At 37.0% G+C, this 20,723-nt stretch overlaps 1 protein-coding gene across 1 annotated transcript; it reads left to right on the top strand.

Annotated features, from left to right (window-relative positions):
• The first annotated feature begins 5,489 nt into the window (after nt 1-5,489).
• Nucleotides 5,490-20,030, top strand: LOC139717987 (proliferation-associated protein 2G4-like). Its single transcript, XM_071629476.1, has 10 exons — nt 5,490-5,644; nt 7,229-7,357; nt 9,692-9,797; nt 10,490-10,652; nt 11,333-11,475; nt 12,578-12,787; nt 13,446-13,540; nt 14,031-14,158; nt 14,876-14,929; nt 16,385-20,030. Exons 1-10 carry the CDS (start codon nt 5,557-5,559, stop codon nt 16,445-16,447), a joined length of 1,179 nt encoding a protein of 392 aa, XP_071485577.1. The 5' UTR covers nt 5,490-5,556; the 3' UTR covers nt 16,448-20,030.
• Nucleotides 20,031-20,723: the final 693 nt, after the last annotated feature.

The raw sequence follows: 20,723 nt of genomic DNA on the forward strand, positions 1-20,723 counted from the left end.
CCCCGTCAACCACTCTTTAGATCCTGGGCCAAAGCAAAATGATGATGATGATAATAATAAAGTAAATAAATGAATAACAATAAACCAGTCAATTATATCTTCACGCATGAAGTCTCCGAACGGCAGCCTCCTTATCAAGCCGAGAATATTCATTAAATAAAGGATAGCCCTATGTGTGTAGTTCAATTGTCTCTGCATGGATTGTTAAAAATGTAAACCTCCATCCTCTCTTTTGGCGGGTCTTTTTATAGAGAGATAATTATTTGACTCCTATACATGGTCTTGCTTCAATAACTGAATTCTTGTCTGCAATCAGAGACCGGTTACTGCGTATTGCAGAGCCATCACCATGCAGAAATGAGTGTCAACGATGTAGGGAGGAACAGATGCCACACTATACTTACGGGTCTATTCCGTCTTCCTGCCCGACTGGTATACCCAAAAAGACCTGGATGTCTTCAAGAACCAAGCCAAATCCTCCAGCCTGGTGAGGCTCGCTACAGCTGAATTCTTGATCCAGCAATTAGTGCAATTTATGTATTTTGAAAAGTGACCGGAGAAAGAGAGTGACACAGGAGAGTGACAATTTCAAAGTCACGTGATCATTTATTTCGCCTGTCAAAGGGCAACGTGCTTTGTCGTCTCCTCAAATAAGTGTTTTGATCTATATAATCATGCATATGGGGGTGGTTTTACTTTGCGATTGTTTGAATTCGTGCAACGATATTTTCATTTCAACTGATTGACAAATTTACCCTATACATCGACGTAAATAACTGAATGATATTTTATCGACCAAGGCAACCAAAAAGTTAAACCCTTCGCGTGAAAAAAGCAACAAATAAAAAACATTGACAACCAACAACCAGCCAACCAGCCAACCAACCAACCACAATAAAAAACAAAAACAAAACCAAAACAACTTACTAACCAACCAACCAACCAACCGACCAACCAACCAACCAACCAACCAACCAACCAACCAAACAAACAAACAAACAAACAAACCAAAGCAAAGAATTTCCTATTTTTTCCCTCACTGGGATATTTATTATTCTCTTTCATCTGTACACGTATTACATCATATTTCAAATAACATCATTCTTTTTTCGAATTCAATACAATATGATATACATCAAGAGAAAAGGTGTCTAAAGAGACACCATTTTTTCTGAAACACTTGCAACTTATGATTATTTCTTGCAATAAATTTCTCTTTATCATAATATTCCCTTATACTATATTTACATAAATCAAAACGATGTATCATTTTTTCTTATTTTACAAGCATAAATATCATATCTCACAAGCATGGTGATACAATTCAACGCCGAATTGTTAATACCCCAAAACCAAATGATTTATTTTCCGTCGTAAATGTTATTTCTAACCCCGTGTTAACATTAATCCATTCTCTTATACTTCAGCCCACAATCTATCAACATATTGACACTCACTCAAAAAAAATGTATCAAAGTCTCAACATACACATTACAAAATGAACATTCTTTCCTTTCAACCAATTTATTCTATTCAACATCTTATTTGTATATAAAATTCTATTAACTAGTTTAAACTGAAACCATCGTAAATTAACATCTTCCGTACTTTTGAACGGGGCCAACGAAAAAGATTGCCATTTGTTTTCTTCAAGTTATATCAGTTGTCGCCATTTTAAAAATCCATTACATTGATATACACAATTTCTATTCTTTCAATAGTTTTTCAATAGTTTATTTATTTCCATCATCACAAAGAAAAGAAAAGAAAAAGTTGACATAATCCAAAGTGATACATTTTTTTTTAAATTTCTCTTACACTCGTCTGATAAAGGATTTTTTTCAATATAATATGAAGTATATACACGAATGATGTCGTAAAAAAGAAACAATGCACTTTGCCATGGCAACAAAAATAGTAAATAATCACAATGATGGAAAACAGTGTTCCACTAAAAAAGCCAAGCTTGTAAGACGTGGAACACTGGAACAAAACAACAACAGCACCAATGTGTTATTCCAATAAGACATATTCATTTTAAATTCTTCTATATACTATTGTACATTTTTCTCATTGATATATGATGCTCATACTATGAACAATACTTACTAGGATTTTAGAATGCAAACGTATAAACTTAATAACATGTGTGGCACAGACACTATGGGGGAAAGTGTGCCAGGAAAATTGAACGGAAAGGAAGATATGCAGTCGGCCACAAACAAAACAGCATAATATGTGAACATCCTTTACGATGTTTTATAACCAGTTTTAAAATATCAGGTATAGTTGGTTGACAAAACTTTTCCATATTATTCATACTTCCATCACAACCTGCTTTTTTAACCGCATGACATATTCCAAAATATAATCTAAGAAATCAACGTCAACATCATATTTCCTCTTAAAGGCAGTAAATGATAATACATTTCCTTCTTCGTCTAACAAATCTTTAACAAAACGAATTCCTTTTTGATACCACTTTCGTTTGAAAACCGACACATTCCCTATAGTAATTTCCTATATGTTGATATTTGAGATTAAAATGTATTTAAAAAGGTAATGTTTGATTATTAGAATGGCTGCATACGCTTAATCTATCAACTGGAATGATCCAATTTTACAGTCGTTTCGTATATTTCTGTTGCTGGACGCGATGAAAAATTACTAAGGTACATTCTCATATAATTATAACCAGTGCAGAAAATGTAAATCTATATTACCATGTCCAGAGAGAGAGAGAGAGAGAGAGAGAGAGAGGGGGGGGGGGGGGGGGAGAGCGGGTAGATGAGATAGACATAAATATGGCCTGGAGAGATAATCATATACCAGTAACTGCATGTTTCTTTCACTCTTTCGCTCTTAACTATATTACTGCAATGTTCGTCATATACCTGAATGCATTTTAATTATAAGTTCGTCTGAAAGCACACATGCACTGTAAATGATGAAAGAATTCAATGTGTCGACCAGCATCTATAGCCTCAAATGGGGTTTAAGCTTGATATTAGTTCAATTATACCCTCGTACTTTGCTTTCACGTCGATGAAATAACTTGATTCTAACCCAGATGGTTTTAGGGCCTATGAGATTATGGAAAACGAAAAGAGAATTACTTTTTGTCTCAGAACTCTGCGAACCTCAATGTTATTACTGTCTGTTTCTTAAAGCACGTCATATAGATTCATTATAATGCAACATAACAATAAGAATGCAATATTATGCATGTACGTAAAAAATTCAACTCTTGAGTTGTCTTATAACGTACACACGGTCGGATATTCATACACCTATAATCCAGCGGAATAGTGTATAAAATAAAAAAACAGCATGGTGTTTATCCATATGCACTGACAGATAATGTTATTCATTAATTTTGGAATTCGATCAACATAACATGTCTGTTATATCTAGATACATCAGTATTGTATCTATCTACAAATTTGATTACTCGTAATGTCAGCATGCGTTATGACCCTATCATTATCATAATAAAAGAAAGAATTTTATCAAGATCTTGTGCGGCATGAACACAATGTCGCATGAACATTTTAACAAAAAGTATAAATAATCTTTATTTGTCTAGTGGCGATGACGTTGATAATGTATTGTTCGGCTATCTTCTAAAATTATAAACATTTTACCTTGATCTTGATAGTCTAAACTACTTTTTTTCTTTAAATAATAGATTTCATAATTTATCTTTCTTTCACTATATATTTGATAGCATTTAATCAGTGTTATTCTGGTCTAGGTTGATGGAATTATCCTTTTATTATACGGTCATCATCAACTTGGTCTCGTACAATTATTTAGACTATAATATGATGAGTAATAATACCCAACGTATTACTATACCTTGTTCTGCAGGATGGTAGGAACCTATAGTTTGATTCCTTTTTTTTTTCATCCAACATATTGGCCCTGCAATATATTTAAAAGAATTAAGAAATATCTACTTAGAGCATCATAAAATCACAGCACTCGAATTCGGTTGTTAATAGTTTTGCTTTAAAATACATCAGAGCGACATCAGAATATGATACTGAGTTATTCATTCCCGAGATATTGTATAGTAGGCCCTATTTTTCTGTGATGATTCAGAAAGTCGACATAAAATCGTTTATCCGGAAACACCTTATTAATTGACACAGAAAGAAATAGCTTGCTTCGAAAATTCCCAAAAGGCAATGAATTATACTTTTCCTCAAAGAATCATTCCGAGATATGATACTCCCTTTTCTCTTCCTCTCCCATGCGCTTCCCATTATACACTTTGTTTCTCGCTCTTTTGCGCTACTTTCTGCATATCACTTTCCCTTATCTACTTATTATTCTGTAATGATACTTTATGGACCTTGTTCAAGTTCCTCACAACATTCAATGCATAATCCTATTGCAAATTTGTAAAGGTAGCCTAACATATATTATGTGAACATGCTTCTAGCACAGGGCCGTCGGAGCGTTTTCAAAAGTGTGTGTGTGTGGGGGGGGGGCACTTCCAGGTTTCATGAGCTAACAAGCAAAGGAAAAAAAAAAGAAGATCTTCATCTCATCTCTCCCCTTCAAGATCTCTATCTATTTCTTTTTAGTGCCACTTACGTACTTCCGGGTTAAAAAAAGTGGGGGGCCCAAAGTGATGACACCTTGTATTCCTTTGTATGGTGCACAAAAAGTGAGGGGGGGGGGGGGGACCCGAGCCCCCACGCCCCCCTTCCGTTCCGCCGGCCATGCTATATTGTTGAAGGCCTATGTGTAATCGCTTACTATGTCACCAATGTTTGTGGAAAAAAAACCCTGAAACTGAAATTTAAACTGATTTACACGCAGATAAAAGAGTTCCCTAACGACGACATATTATCTCATCTAATTAGCATATTAGTTCATCTGTAACATTCTGTTACTTTTTGCATGTTACCATTTGATTGATATGCTACATTTGGACATAAAATAAAGTTAACGTCCTTCGCTTTGAATGGATTAGAGAGGCGCTTTTAATCAAACAGTGATAAGTTATCGGAAATACATTATGATCTTGAGGGCATACCTTCTCATTTATTATTTTTTTTTACATGATAAAATATTGTCATATGAATCATTTCTAATCATTATACCTGATGTATGCGAGCTGTATAGAAAACACACGTTCATATCAAATCTCATCATATTGGCAGTTTTACGTGTTTCTGTCAGTGGTGTCTGTTCGTTGGTGCTGGAGTCGCAGTGATCGGAGAGCAAGTCCCATACTCTCAGTACCGTGTGCATAGCCGAGAGTACGAGTTCGCGCGTAATCCTTTTGAACTCCCGCGCTTGTTCTATTGTGTTCGCCGAACACGTGTGGCCATTTCCAATGCACGTCGCAATACAACGCACGTACTCTCAGTTCTGCGACTCGCCCCGTTATATGCTCGCGTTGTGTGGTAAGCATATGGGCCTCGCTCCTGCTGCATGCTTATGATGAGATTGTGTGTGTACATACTGTAAATGTGATTGTATACCTATTTCTTCACTAAAGCCATCCGTGTGAGCTGTGTGTTGCAAGAAAAATCGGGCAAAATGGCAGACTCAGACACTGATGAAGAGCCCACCATAGCTCAAGACATTGTCGTCACGAAGTATAAGATGGTTGGCGACATGGTCAATGGTAAGTTTAAGGCCTTTATTTATGTTAGAGTCGAGGAAATCGAGCGTAAAGTTGCGATTTATGTCGGTTGATTGTCACAAGGTTGGTCTGGTGCTTCCAGATGGATGGAGTACTAGTATGTCCCCACATGTGTGCAATAATCAGTAGAACCTATACACACTACTATTGCCTTGCCATCGCCAGGACTCCGGAGTCTTTTGACTCTTTGTGGATCAAACTAAAAATTACTGTGATTTTTTATCTGCAGAATCTGATGAGTGCAGATTGTGATGGTGAAACACTGCTGACAGATATTTAGAACCTACCTAGTTTTTGATCGTTGAAAATGAGGCAATTTTATTTTATTTGCCGTGTGTGTGTGACTCAATGTGAGTGTGTGAGAAAAAAAAAATGTGGAAGAGTGTGTGTTCATACAAGACTTGATGAGTAGAACCAGTATGCCTTTGTATCCAAATTAAAGAAAATAGAATATAATCCAAAGTGTTGTATGTTGTGAATAAGCAAAGCAAAAGCCAAGGTCATGACTGATACACAGGACGGTCAGTAGGCCTATGTATTGATTCTTTTTTAACTTTGCAGTCGTGCTGGCCATGTGGATGTGGTGAGTTCATTTTGTAGGGTTTCAATGGAAGGTGTAGAATAAATTAAGTGTCCTGGTTTGCTGCCGCATAAGGGTTTTTCCACTCTGAAACGCAAACTTGCAAATTGCTTAACCCAGGTAATAGAGGTTGATCACTTACCATTTCACCTTATTGTTACTCTACTGTTGTCTTTCTCATGTTTTTTGTATTTTTTCAATCGTAACATCCACTTCCGGAAAAAAATGGCGGCCCACATCGGCTTGCAAAAGTTCTACAGAGCTGTATTTCTATGTGAGGACATGTATTCAAAATCCATGAACATCAGGAAAATGACGAAAAATCCAGTTTCTTAGACCCCTTGTTCCTTAACTGTGATGTTTAAGAAGTATCGAAAATGAAATTTTGGATGCGAGATGTCGTCATTTAGAGGAGAATGTTTCACTTTGGTTGGAGATTTTGCCCATGTCATCGGTTGATTTTTGTAGATTAGCAGTGTGTTGGTGAATGTGTCGCTGGGTTCAATGGTATAATTCTATTTCCAAATATACTGTAATGGCCGCAAACAGGCGTCTGGCCGCAAACTGGGACATTTACTCTATGTTGTACATAGAACTTTTAGAAGCCTACAGCTGTAGTCATGACTGATTTTTCATACTCTGTATTTAAAATCATGGAAACTAACTTGTGTGATTCAAAACTTTATTATTTTCTTGCATGAGCTGGCTGCAGGCTGTTGCAAAGGAATTATCAAGAATGCTTTTGAGTGGTTTCGGATTGTAGTGTTAAGGGATGATGTACTGGTGGAGATGAGGATCAAGCTTGTAAGTTTTTGCAAGATACCGGAAAGAAACCACTTATGAAATGTTAGAGAGTGAAGTATATGCATGTCAGCAGTCATTATTCTTATAAAATACTTTAATATACTTTTAATACTTTTAATTTAATCTTTTTCTGTGACAAGGAATCAAATTTGTATTCTTCGCTAATGCTTGTTGTCTTTCAGAGGTCTTAAAGAAAGTGATTGCCGAATGTGTTGCCGGGGCAAAGGTGCTGTCGATATGCGAGTTTGGAGACAAACTGCTGGAGGAGAAGACTAGCCAGGTGTACAAGAAAGAAAAGGAAATGAAGAAAGGTATTGAAAAAAAAAAGAAGATCTCAGAATGTTGCTTATCTGTCTCTTATCCCTCAACTTACTTCTTTCCAAACCCAGCTCTTAGCCAAATTCCACTTTTAACCCTTTTTATTCATTCTACAAAACAGAAGTCTGTTTAAGCCATTAGATGAAAATTGCATAGAATCAAGAATAAATTTGTTGTGGGTATGAAAGCTACTTGCAGTAGATGTATAGATGATAATGGCAAGAAAACCATTGTTTAAAATCGTTTTTTATGCGTCCGCCAACGAAGTGACCGGAGGCATTACGTTTTCGGGTCGTCCGTCCGTCCGTCCGTCCGTCCGTACGTACGTCCGTCCCGTTTTGTTTTTGTCGATATCTCAAGAACCGTGTGGTGGTTTTACATCAAACTTGGTATGAGGGTATATCCTGGGGGGATAATACTTTGTTTGGATTTTAGGGTCACGGGGTCAAAGGTCAAAGGTCACAGGTTATTTTGTGAAAAAAAAGGTTGAAAATTCATGTTTTTCTTCATATCTCGCAAATGGTTCAAGGTATCTTCATGGAACTTAGTATATATGCTTGTTCCAATGGGCAGTGATTATCTAGGGAAGTTGGGGGTCATGGTTCAAAGGTCAGGGGTCAAAGGTCAAGGTCAATTCCTCAAAATATCACTACTTTCCTTATATTTATGCAATGCCTGAAGGTTTTTTTTTTAACTTGATGTATACATGTATTACCCAATAAATATTCTGTGGGAAGTTTCTTGCCAAAAGGTCAAAGGTCAAGTGAAGTGCTGAATTGCACTTTTTCCTCCATATCTCAAAAGTAACTCAAGGTATCATCATGAAACTTACATATTTATGCATGTTCAACCCAACAGTGATTCTCTTTGGAACTGTGAGGTCAAAGGTCAAAGGCCAGGTTTAGATAATGCTATTTTCGCATTTGATACTGAAATTATACTTTTTCTCAATACCTTGAAAATTACTCAATGCATAAACTTATAAAAGGGTCAAAAGTCAAGTAAAAATCATCAGTTCCCCAAATACCTGCACTCTGACATTTTAATCATTCATCCAATTGAACCTAGTTCTAGGAAAGTGAACATTCAGCACATTTGTGTCAAACCTGTCATTTTAATATTTTGCCAATTGTGTGAAACTGTCATCACACATTGTCAAGACATTGTACTATAGACCTATTAGGAGAACCATGCATTATGGCGGAGGCATATCAGTCGCCGTAGCGATATATCTAGTTTAAATTTTTTTAATCAGAAGACAGTTCTGAAGCCCATGTAATAGTATGCATAAAGATTGTTATACGACAGAGGAATCTGCGATATATGTTTTATATCTTGTTTTTTTTTTTTTTTAGGGTTGTGAAGGAGCTTTTAAATTCCAGATTTCAGTGAAGGAGTGAGTTTTATAAGCCAGGTCTGTTCGGAGAAAAACTGGCTTCCCTAAGAATAAAAGAAGTGGTATGCACAGAGATGTTTTGCATCTTGGAAGTAGCACATGGCACAAGACAAGCAATTTGATGTTGTTTTGGGGGAAAATTATCCCTTTTGGATCAGTTTATTCAAAAGCCTGACAACAGCTGGGCTGTGAAGCTGCAGTAGTCTCAATTTGTGGCAACAAGATGTTACCCATAATTACGGTACAATGCCCCCCCCCCCCCCACACACACACACAGCATACCTTTTGTAGATTTTTAGTGAAATAAAAAAAAACAACAGATGTGATTAAATCAGTAGAGATATTTTAAAAAGCAAGCCAAAAATTATGTGCATTGTGTTCAGAATAACCATGTCTTGGAGACTTTCAAAGTGTAATTACACAAAGGTAGTAGATGATACAAATTCACATTTTTACATCATGTTGTGTTGGAATCATAGACCCCTGATATGACAATATTCCTGGTTATTTGAAACAAAATCAACAGTTTGCATTCATGCAATGAACTAAAATCAAACATGATGTTAAAGTCATTGTTGTGGAGAAAATTTATAGTCCTCGTAGGTCTGATCTTTTAAGAAAAGCAGCGTGCAGTAGATGACTGGATTTGTGATGATCAAGCAAAATTAGAGCGATGCTGATGTTCATTGACTTTGTCAGTCATGTGAAAAAATCATCCAGCATGTTATCTTCAGAGTCAGTTCAATATTGATTTGGTTCTCTTTAATAGTAGCATGAACATGAATTGCATGTTACTAGAAGCTGGGAGATTCACCAGTTCCATCTTATAGAGTCGCTTGATTCTGTGGAATGGTGTTTGCCTGACAGGGAGTTCCCTCCACTGATGATCATTTGTGATTGATCCTTGCTTTTTTTTTTTTTACGCCCTCAGGTATCGCATTCCCAACATGCATTTCAGTCAACAACTGCGTGTGTCACTTCTCGCCACTACGCAGCGACAAGGAGGTACTACTTAACGACGAGGACGTCGTAAAGATGTGAGTTTGTCTCTTGTAGCCTTCCATTCGAACATGTTCCGCATAGAGTACAGGTCAAATTTGAATTTATACATCTCTTCTTTCTTGTTTCATTGGAAGGGAAGTTATGTGTGAATGGCATATACAGTGCCATTGAAAGCCAAATTTCATTCTTGAAATGGGAAATGGCAATGGCTCTGATCCTCGCACACATTTATGTTTATGGTTGAGTAAGATGAAATATATGTGTGTCAAGTCTATGGGCTCTCTAAACTTTCCTTCTTTTAGTATAGATTCAGTGGACAAAACAAATGATAAATAAGAAAAAATTTATTGTGTTTGTGGTTGTTATAGAGTGAAATAGTCACAGAATTTCCACACTATGTTATTGTACATGTTTACAGCAAATTTTCCCCAGTCACAAGATATGGCAAAAATGCTTTTAGTTTGCACTTTTAGGCACACATGAAGGCTAGTTTGAAAAACTCAAACTTTTGAACCCTCATGGGCCCACATCCCCCAGACATGAATTCAAATAAACTGCTCATCACAGCCACCATATTTTATTGATACTTGTGAGCTACAATAGATTAGAAGTCACTCAGACAACTTTCCTTTCTTGGTAGACAACATGTCAGTGTTGTTAAATTTCCAACAGAAATCATTGGTTATTGGAATACTTGACTGACTTTTGCCTATATCTTCCTATCCAGAGATCTTGGTGCTCATATAGACGGCTTCATTGCTGTTGTTGCCCACACGTTGGTTGTCGGGGCAACGCCCGAAAAGAAAGTCAAGGGTCGAAAGGCTGACCTTTTGAGAGCGGCATACACTTGTGCTGAAGCCGCCTTGAGGAAAGTCAAGCCAGACACACAGGTGAGATGGAATAATTTGGATAGTTTGCAAAATTGCAGTCATATATAATCATTCATAGCAGTATCAGACAGGTGTAGAGCCTTTTAGATGCCTGTCAGTTCTACTTCACGTGGTTGTCATAGCAATGAACAACTGAGATAAAATAATTTGCAAAGGTTACTTTAAAACCAGAATGTTTGCATGCACAAAACTTTTGTGAATTTCGCGAGGAGCTGAGATTCACAAATGTAAAATGTGTGTGAAAGTTCTTGTCCACGCTGTTTCAGAGGCAAGGTAAAACTGAAGAGAAGTGCATAGTTTTTTATTTATGTAACTGTGGTATGAAGTAGTGCATGATATGTTTTGATTCATATTTTTGAAAGAATCATAAAAAAATAGTAAAACTGCCAAAATACAATTGTTTAGATATTGCAGTGCAGACAGTTTACTTTGGTAAAGCCGATAAAACACAATAGTCTTCTATGATATTGATAGCAATTTCTGACATTATTGATGTAAAAAAAAACATTTCAATGGCATTATTACTGTGTCTTCAACATTATCAAGATGACAATGTTATGCTTGGTAACATGTTTCTGTGTAGACCAGTCACTGAACAGGATTTCATTAATGAAGGATACAATATTAAGTACATGTATTGATATTATACTTATTATGTCTTTGACATGATCCTCTACCAGAACTATGAAGTGACCGAGGTGATCCAGAAGGCCGCCGAGTCGTTTCAGTGCAAGCCCGTCTCAGGAATGCTCTCTCATCAACTGAAGAAGAACGTCATCAACGGGGAGAAGAGTATCATCCAGAACCCAACCGAGGAGCAGCTGTGAGGAAACTTTGAAATTAAAGGGATTATTTACCATTTGCAGATTAAACAAAAACCCAGCGTTAGAGCTTCAAAATAGTTCTAAAATGTGAGATAGGGATAGAAACAACCAATGTAAAAATGTTAATCAGTATGATCAGTGTAAAGTATTGTTAAATATACAAAATGTGAACAATAGTTATAATGAAAACATTTCTAGACTAAACCATCTACAGTTATGGTTTATTGGAAAAAATAGTGAATTCTCCTTATATTTCAGGCTTTATTGCAAAATATTTACATGGTAGGATGTTTTGTGATACAACTGACCAACACACATGCATCAAATGTGATATCTCGAACATTTTTGAAGTCACTACTCCCTCTGGTACCCCGTACCTTTAACTGCTCTAGCTTTAACTGTGTAGTAAACTTGTTACACTGGCTAGTATTGACCTTCCTTTATAAAGCATGATGGACTACCATAATGTAGGCAACCCTCTCATATCATTGCTACATTTCTGGCCAACAAGTAACGTAAGAGATGGTGGTTTATTTTCCATGAGAAACAAATACACAAAGAACCTATGACAAGTTGGGTTATCAAATATTAAAGAGGTATTAATTTGTCCCCAAAATACTATGACAAACTCATGTGATACATGATATGATGTATGATTACTTTTGTTGTTAGGAATATACCAAGTGTTCTAATTTTGCATGTGGACTGCCGTGTTGGAGAGATTGTAAGTCGCCTGGAATCTATTAGCATTCCATACGTATGGGATAGAAGAGTTATGCTTCCTTCTATACCAGTCACCACCTGTATAATAATTCATGTCAACTTCCTGCTAATTTGTTCTTCCTGATCCTACATTGTCACACACAAACAAAATGATAAAATGACTAGTGAAAAAGTAAAACAAGTCTATTAATCATGTGACAAACTTAGCCCCTGTTCCCATGTATCATGTCATTCCTCATAAAATGTCAATGAAAGTGTTTACATTACAGAACGGTAAAGTTCACAGTCTGGATATATTTCCGATCCTGCATTTGACATATCACTCTTTGTCTTCCACCTGTCTCTTTCTCTCAATTTCTATCTCTATCTCTTTCCCAGACGAGAGCATACCAAGTGTGCGTTTGAGGTCCATGAGGTGTACGCTGTCGATGTCCTGGTCAGTACAGGGGATGGCAAAGCCAAGGAGAAGGATAGAAGAACGACCGTCTACAAACGCACCACCGAAACCTACCAGCTCAAAATGCGCACGTCTCGCGTGTTCTTCAGTGAACTGACCAATCGCTTTACTACAATGCCTTTCCCACTAAGGTGTGTTTGATAGCTCTACCGGTTCTTAGGCATCATGTTTCAAAAATGTATTGTTCTTGCCCATGCTGTGCTATAACCATATCCACTGTTGAGTGATTTGCTTTATTTTTCTCAACTCTGTCTAGAGGACATTACATACTAATTTATCATTATTTGATGCAAGGCCATCATATGGGGAAGAGGGGGGGGGGGGGGTGGGGTTGTTCCTCTACTTGGAAGATGTAAGGCTATAACATCAACAGGACAGTAATTTGTTTTACAAATCCCGTTACATGGAAATCATGTTTGAACTCCACATATGGTAATAGGAGTGGTGTCTACTGCTGTGTGTTACAGTCTGTCTTTATTTAACATTTACTGTACAGGTGAATCCCGTTATAATGGTCCTTGGGACCGACAGTATTCCTTTTGTTATATTGCAGTTTTGTTGTAGCGAAACATCTAAAGTACATAAAGATATATAAAGCTTATAGTTTTTGGATCTGATATTTTTGTTGTGCTACAAAATTTTGTTAGAATTATTTGTTGTAATGGGACAGCCCTGTAGTTGTCGTAATTATTCTTTTCACATAGAAAAATTTATGGATTACCCGCAAGTGTCAGAACATTGCTTTCTTTCTTTCATGCTCTGTCTCATTGATTCTATTCTTTCTCTTAGAGCATTTGAAGATGAAGCCAAAGCACGGATGGGCATCGTGGAGTGTCTCAACCATAACCTTGTGGAACCCTACGCAGTCCTTTATGAGAAGGAGGGTGAGTGTACCTGCTCATCATTCATCTTAGAAAAGCTCAAATATTCTGCACAAAGCAGTTTCAGAATTAAGACTTGATATAAACATGTCAGATAAATGTGTCAAACAAACCATAAGTCTCCCTTATTTGTTCCTCAGTGACTGTGTGCTAGGGCTTCTGATACGGTAACTCTGTATTGATCTGCTCTGTTGATTTTGTCACAGACAAAATGTCCCCTTGTACTCACTGCATCTACACTGTAAATCAAGGTTTCTGTGAGATTATCACCTGATGATACGTTTGCATAAACCTTGCTGCAGCTATGTGCTTTGTGACCTGTATTCTGCACAACCCCCTCCCTGACCATTTCAGATAGAAATTAATTTGCCTTTATCAGTGTTTGCTGTTGTCTTTGGGTATCAAAGATGGTTTAAAAAAATTAAAATCATGATTATCTTGCCAATTTGTTCTCTGAGGCATTTATAAATATTTTGTTATTTGTCCTCCACAGGTGAATTTGTTGCTCAGTTCAAGTTCACAGTGCTGCTGATGCCAAATGGACCTCTCAAGATCACCGGTCTCCCCGTGGATCTTGGCCTTTACCAATCAGACAAATCTGTGGAAGACAAGGACCTCAAGGTAAATTTGACAAGGGCCATTTTCGTTTGTGCAAACTTAAATCAATTCTTTGTCTTGAATATTAAAATGAAAGAAGTGGGTCATAGATATGTGTTCCTGTGGTTTTTATTCTTACAAGTTTTAGTGTGTGATGTGTACAGGAACAACTATAATTGTCTATATCTGGCATATGGTCTTTCCTCATATTCTTGTGATCAAAATTGTGTTGCTAGTATATAAATGGGGATGCAGCGATACTGACCATTCATTTAAATTTATAACTCCTGTTAACCTGTAGCCACCGTATCGGTAAGCAGTAACAAACACGTCTTATGAGAGTATTCTTTTGTGTCATGGTGACTTTGGGTTGTTAAATTTCAGTGGAATTAAAATCCTACCAAGTGCTGTACTGTTTTGTAGTAATTAAGTATTTGTATAGCAAGCTTGTAGTTTACAAGGGCGGATCCAAGGAGGACCGCAACCGGCGCACGCCCCCCCCCCCTTATTTTTTGTTGAAACAAAAGAAATATAAAGAAAACAATGGGGGGAGGGGTGCGTGCGCCCCCCCTTTAATTTTGTAAACGCGCCCCCTCTTTACGAAATTCCTGGATCCGCCCCTGGTTTATGAGGGTGCCTGTTGAGCAATTTGATAATTATTGTTCTGATTAAACCACACAATATATTTATAAACATAAATATATATTATAAATGTATAAATTTGTTTGCATCTTGTTACAGGAGCTCCTGAATTCGTCGGTCAGTCGCAAGGCCCAGAAGAAGAAAAAGAAGAAGGTAAGAGTACATATTCAATATCTAATGTGTGTTTTCATGAGGCAAAAAGTCTCTGGTTTTAGCATAGCCAAAAAAACCTGGCTTGATTAGGGTTAACACTGCTTAATTCAATGCTTATTTACATAGATTAAAGGCAATTTGTCAGTCAGTTGCAATAAAAACAAGTTGACAGATGAATTTCATGAGTGCGAAGAAATACGTTTGTGTGAAATTAACATTACAATAACATACAGCATATCAAATTTACCAAATTACTTAAATTAGTTAGTTGACTTATACAGACAGACAGGCTGAAAGAGACGGACATTAATATATTTTTGATTGTTTTGTTTGTGATCTTATGAAGTTCCTCCCTTGTTACTAGAGAGGTTATTACTGTGAATGGACTGTCTTAGAAGTCCTTCAATTTCATAGGTAAAAGGTTAACAGTCGTGAAGCATGCCCAAAAATATTTTGTAGGTGCCATATGCAGATGAAAGTTGTAAATGGTAAAGTGAAGATAATGTAATGCAAAGTTTGTAATGAAAGTTTGCTGATATGAAACGAATGAGGTTATACTTAGAATGAGGTCTACCTTTGGTATTCTGTGTCACCTCAATTTATCGGATGTAACTATTAGGCATCAAAGAAAATGTAGATTTCTCCTACTACTATTTCTTCTGCTATTATTACTACTACTACTTCTTGACCTAGATGCATCCAAGATCGAGTACATGATGCCTTGCCATATATTTCTGTCCATCATAAGTGTCTGCATGTCGACTGATTCATGCCCAGTGTCTCTTGCAATTCAGTCAATATAGTTCAGAGATCTTCTTCCTCTTTATGGGAAGGGAAGTCTCCAGGAAATTACATCACATATAATTTGTTCTGTGGCGCGGAAATGATGAGCTGCAATATTCATTATGTAGCTATGAGTAGCATGTGACATATCTGTGAACCCATTAATGATGGGAATTTGGTGGGTCATGGAAAAAGTTAACAGAAAGACTCAATATGAAAAAAAAGCTAAACCTTCAAGATGTCACAAACTCTTTTCATGGGCAGTAGAGCCTGTCCTTGGAGGTTCTAATGATATGTACGTTCTTTTCGTGAAGAATTATCATTGTGTTCTGAGATGCTTGACGAAGAAACAAAGTGTGATGTGTAGTGTTATCCTTCATCCCACATCCATTCTATCATCCCCTTCCTTTGTGTCTTGCTCCCCAACTTCTCTCCTTCTATCTATCCATATTTCTAATCTGTTGTCTCCTCTTTTGTCCTCTTCCTTGTTTCTCCCTCTCCCAATCTCTCCCTTCTCTCCGTTTCTATCTCCCTATTTATCTTCCTTTTCTCTTTTTCTCTCACCATTCTATTTCCTTCTCTCTCTTCCTTTTTCTGTCTGTCTGTCTGTCTGTCTGTCTCTGTCTGTCTTTCTGGCTGTCTCTCTCTTTCTCTACCTGTTTCTCCGTCCAGGCTGCAAAGCAAGCCGAGGCAGCAGAAGAAGAGGAGGCGCCTCCACTGGTTGAGAAGAAATGATCCAACCTTGACCGGTTCAGACTGGTCTAGACTGGTTCATACTGGTTTTGACCAGCTGAAAGCCAGTTTGAGGACCCAAGTGGAGCTTGTCCTGGACAGTATTCTGTATTGTCATCACCATGGCAACAGGAATAGCCGCCCCTCTGCGATTATCCTATGTTTCTAATTTTTCCCCCTTTTTTAAAGATAGGTTTTTACTCTGTGGAAGAGAAGGAAAAGAGTGGGTGTACTACTCATCACTTTTCAATGGGCGTGATTTTAGGCGTGGCTCTTAAAAGAGTTTAGTGTCATTGTGTAGATTTTTTGAGGAAGAGAAGCATCTTAACAAGAAAAAACATCAACCTGCAAACTTTGGGGGGAGGGGGGGGGATGGTGGACGTGATAGAGAATGGGTAGTAAACCAGATGGTAAGAGAAGATGCAACAAATGATGATAAACCTTGATAGATTCATCAAAGACCACACATGATTTTGAGTAGTTGGCAAGGTTATGTGATGACAAACATGATTTATACAGTTAGCGTAAATCTACCAATGCCTTTAGCTATGTGATCGTTGTTACAAGAAAGCAACTGTCTATGTTGTGGATAGTCAGGTTAAAACATTAGTTTTTTTGTAGTTTTTGTTTCCTTCTAAAGGAGAAATGTCTGCTCTGATGAATAGTGAGCAAGACGCAAAACTTTGAATTTAATCATTTTATCTGCTGACAGTCAGTTCTGATGTAGTGCATTACAGTCCTTAACAGCACACAAGATGTTTTCCTCTATGTTAAAAGCGTATTATATATTAGACTGTGGTCAGTACATTGTCATACTTTGTTAGGCAAAAGCTACTCTTTTCTTGCTTGTTACCTCTTAGATCAGTGATTTTAGTATGGCTTCTGTTTTTGTGAAACTGAGCACACAAGCTGACCCCAAGTCTGAGTGGTCAATCTGTATCTTTTCATACAATTCCCAGCTGTATATGTCCTCTAAAACTGGTTGATGGAATGCTAATGTGAATGCTTAAAATTTGATGTCTTCCACAGGAAAAATGCTTACTCACCTCATCAAAGCAAGACGATAAGAATTAGTAGTTTTGGAAGTTCTTCATTAGCAACAGAGAGAACTGAAGCGTCTTCAGATTCTTTTCACTAATTTGCACCAAGTGAAGTTCGTTTCATATCGCTATTAATTGTCACAAAGATGCCAGAAAAAGCATAATGATTACCATAGTAATTTTTATGAGAACTTTAATAGAGATCCTGGGGTGACTCATGCTTTTTTTTTTAAAGAAATATGAAAGTGTAGAAAAATAAAGCTAAGAAGATGAGGAAAATTTTGTTTATACTAGAGAGAAGAGAAGATGGTTAAGTGAACCATGTTCATGTTTGTGTTGTGGGCAAAACTGGTCTGTCACTATTTGAAAGTTTCTAATGATTGAAAAGCATTGCAAGTCTTGTAGCGAAAGCGAGTCTTAGAGTTCACCTTTGCACCGAAGTTTGATCCTGGTGAAATAACTTTTGGGTGTACCAATGAATGTACATGTCAAGACAAAAACAGATGAGACAAGTTCAAATACTGGTTTGCCTCCAAGTATGAAGCTATCCTCACTGTTTTTAGTAATATGCACCCATTCCTGTTACCTTCATATCCGTTCAGAATGAAGGGAGAAATATGTTTGCGTTTGCTAGAACAATCCAAGTATTGTAATTTGTTTGTTTCATTTTATAATGATGTGAAAATGTGGCATTAACTGGAAGAGTTAACTCAATGTGTATAGAATGATTTCTGTCATTTTGTAAGACTGAAACGGTCAATGTTAAACTCGATACGCCTTTTTTCCTCTGACATAATACTGTCGGTAGAATACCACACATTCTCTGCCTTGTCGTTCTGTGAACATCTAAAAGGTATACAAGAGCCAGATGATGAAAAAAAAAAATCAGGGGTCTTTCCCCCTCTTTCAGTAGCTTGTAACAGACCCATGGATGGCCTTAATTCTTCAGGAGTGTTTCTACCAGTGCAGACAGCGATCTTGTATAAAAACTTGGTGCAACCTTAGAGTAAGCGTAGATGGCTTATGTGTCCACAGTTTAGAATTTGATTGTCGTTGTGGTAAGTTTATAGTTTGGTTCTGTGCCCCACTCAATCTTTTAGACCGATCTGGAGGTCTTGCTGTCAGACTAAAGTGGCATGCAACCTCCGATACACAGTCATGCGTGATCATGTGTGATTGGATAGAATTTGGCACCTTTTCTTTACTAGCTGTATATGTTTTGAGAGTGCCAATATTCCCTAGATTTCTTCAAATAAACATGGTATCAAATATAATCATGTACAGGCAGTGATAATCTTCTTCTTTTCTCTGCTTGATAATGTGAGAGGTTGAATATCTTTACCAAGGTGTGCTTACTTCACTTAACATAAATTTGAAAAAAAAAAGGGGACAAAAAACAAATATATCAGATGTACCAAGTATTTTTTCCAAGTGGATTAGTTCACACGATCTTTCAGTGAAAAGATTGTCTGAATTGGATGCAGAAAATTATGAATCATTTTTGCCTAATAATGGAGATACAAAACTGTATCTGTCAAAGTTGCAAGGTTATGTCTGTAAAGTTCTTTATAATCTCCTTTGAGAATAAGAGTAATGGTGATTTAGCATATTTCACAATCAGGACTACTGAGACGATTGTGTGAATTCTTATTTCAGGGACCAGATTCTTTTTTATTTTTTATTTTTATTTTTTATTTGGTTGAGTGTAGATTGAATGCTTTTCTTGCGCACATCTTGTAAAGCGTGTACTTGTCAAATTTATTGCAAGAATGTGTTGTTGTCAATGCTTTTAATTACAGTAAGCTGCATATGTTATTCCCCTTGTAAATTGCACGTTGGGTTGCGGAGGAGCAGTTTGTTTCTGCTGGCTGACAAGTCTTGTTGGCCATGTAAAAAAAAGGATTATTAAAGCCTGTGAAGTTGAAAAGTATGCAGGCCTTCTGTACGAGTCGGACCTGTGTTGCACTGTATGCAAGTGTCAGTCGTGACACCATTCCAAACAAACTTTAACCAATTGAAGCATTATGATTCAGCATATATCAGAAGTCGTCACACTGAAGGCAGTGATTACTGTGCATTTAAAGCATTTGATTTGATGTGAAAAAAGGAAAAAAGATTGCAAGATGATAACCTATCCCTATTAATCATCCATGGAGTGGATATGATAAGTTGAGACATCCATTTCTCTGTTATCATCACTTGTTAATCAAAATCAATTACATACCGACTGCCAAAGATGGCACCAAACCTTGTCTGTTAAGAAATGCTTTTCAGACATTTCAGTGTTTTTAGTCATTATTTCTTTCTTTTTGAGTGTGTATGTAAGCTAAGACCTTGCTGCTTCATAGTAATGCATGTTCTTGGACATTCTTTGGAAAGACAAATGTAGTGCGATTTGTGTTGTAATGTGAACATGTCTTTATTCTTTTCCTCCTGCATTAGACACCTAAAAAAAAATGCCCATTGTTATCCCTTATTTCTTATTTTGAACAAGATAGTGTGGATATTTGTAGATCCAACTTGAGTGATAACAATAAATCAAAAAGAAGGGAATTATTTGGAGTGGTTGTGTCTCATCATGTCATCCAGTGACACTTTTGTGGATGAAGCGTTGTGTGATTGTATACAAACAGTGAATGGTCACGAGTGTGCCGCTACAAGATTTCACATTCGATGAGGGGCTAGGCACTCTGTTTTACAGGGCACGACTTAAATAGAGTGCCTCATCTTTCACTGCCTTCTGGTGTGGTAGTGAAGTAATGCACATTAGCAATGTAGTTTATTTTTAGTAGTTTTATTAGTTACATCATGTCATGCTTGTATTTAGAGCAAAACTTTTCCCTTATTGCATTAAAGCATGCCGAGTTGAACTAAAACAGGATCAAAACTTGGCTACCCGACATCTGATACTGAAATGGTTATCCAAACCGAACCTGCTGAATTTCGGCATGGCTTCATGTTTTATCAAATTTATTGTTTGGTAGTATAGATATTACATCTGTGAGTTATAATTTTTTTATATAACACCTACATGTAGATAGATCCTTGTCATTTGATTGGTTGTTTGCTATTGATCATTCGTCCCATTTTACTATTACATCATCATTCATGCAATTGTGGCTCCATTTACCATGCAATCGTGGATCCATACGATTTGCTCCATTGCACGCACACCGAGAGCTTGGTACACTAGCATGCAAAACGCTTGCGTTTGCGATCCAGCACACTATAGTGTAAAA

The sequence above is a fragment of the Diadema antillarum genome, unplaced genomic scaffold (genome assembly GCF_040938485.1).
Source record: "Diadema antillarum isolate AM-2024a unplaced genomic scaffold, OU_Dant_1.0 scf00000086, whole genome shotgun sequence".
NCBI lineage: Eukaryota > Metazoa > Echinodermata > Echinoidea > Diadematoida > Diadematidae > Diadema > Diadema antillarum.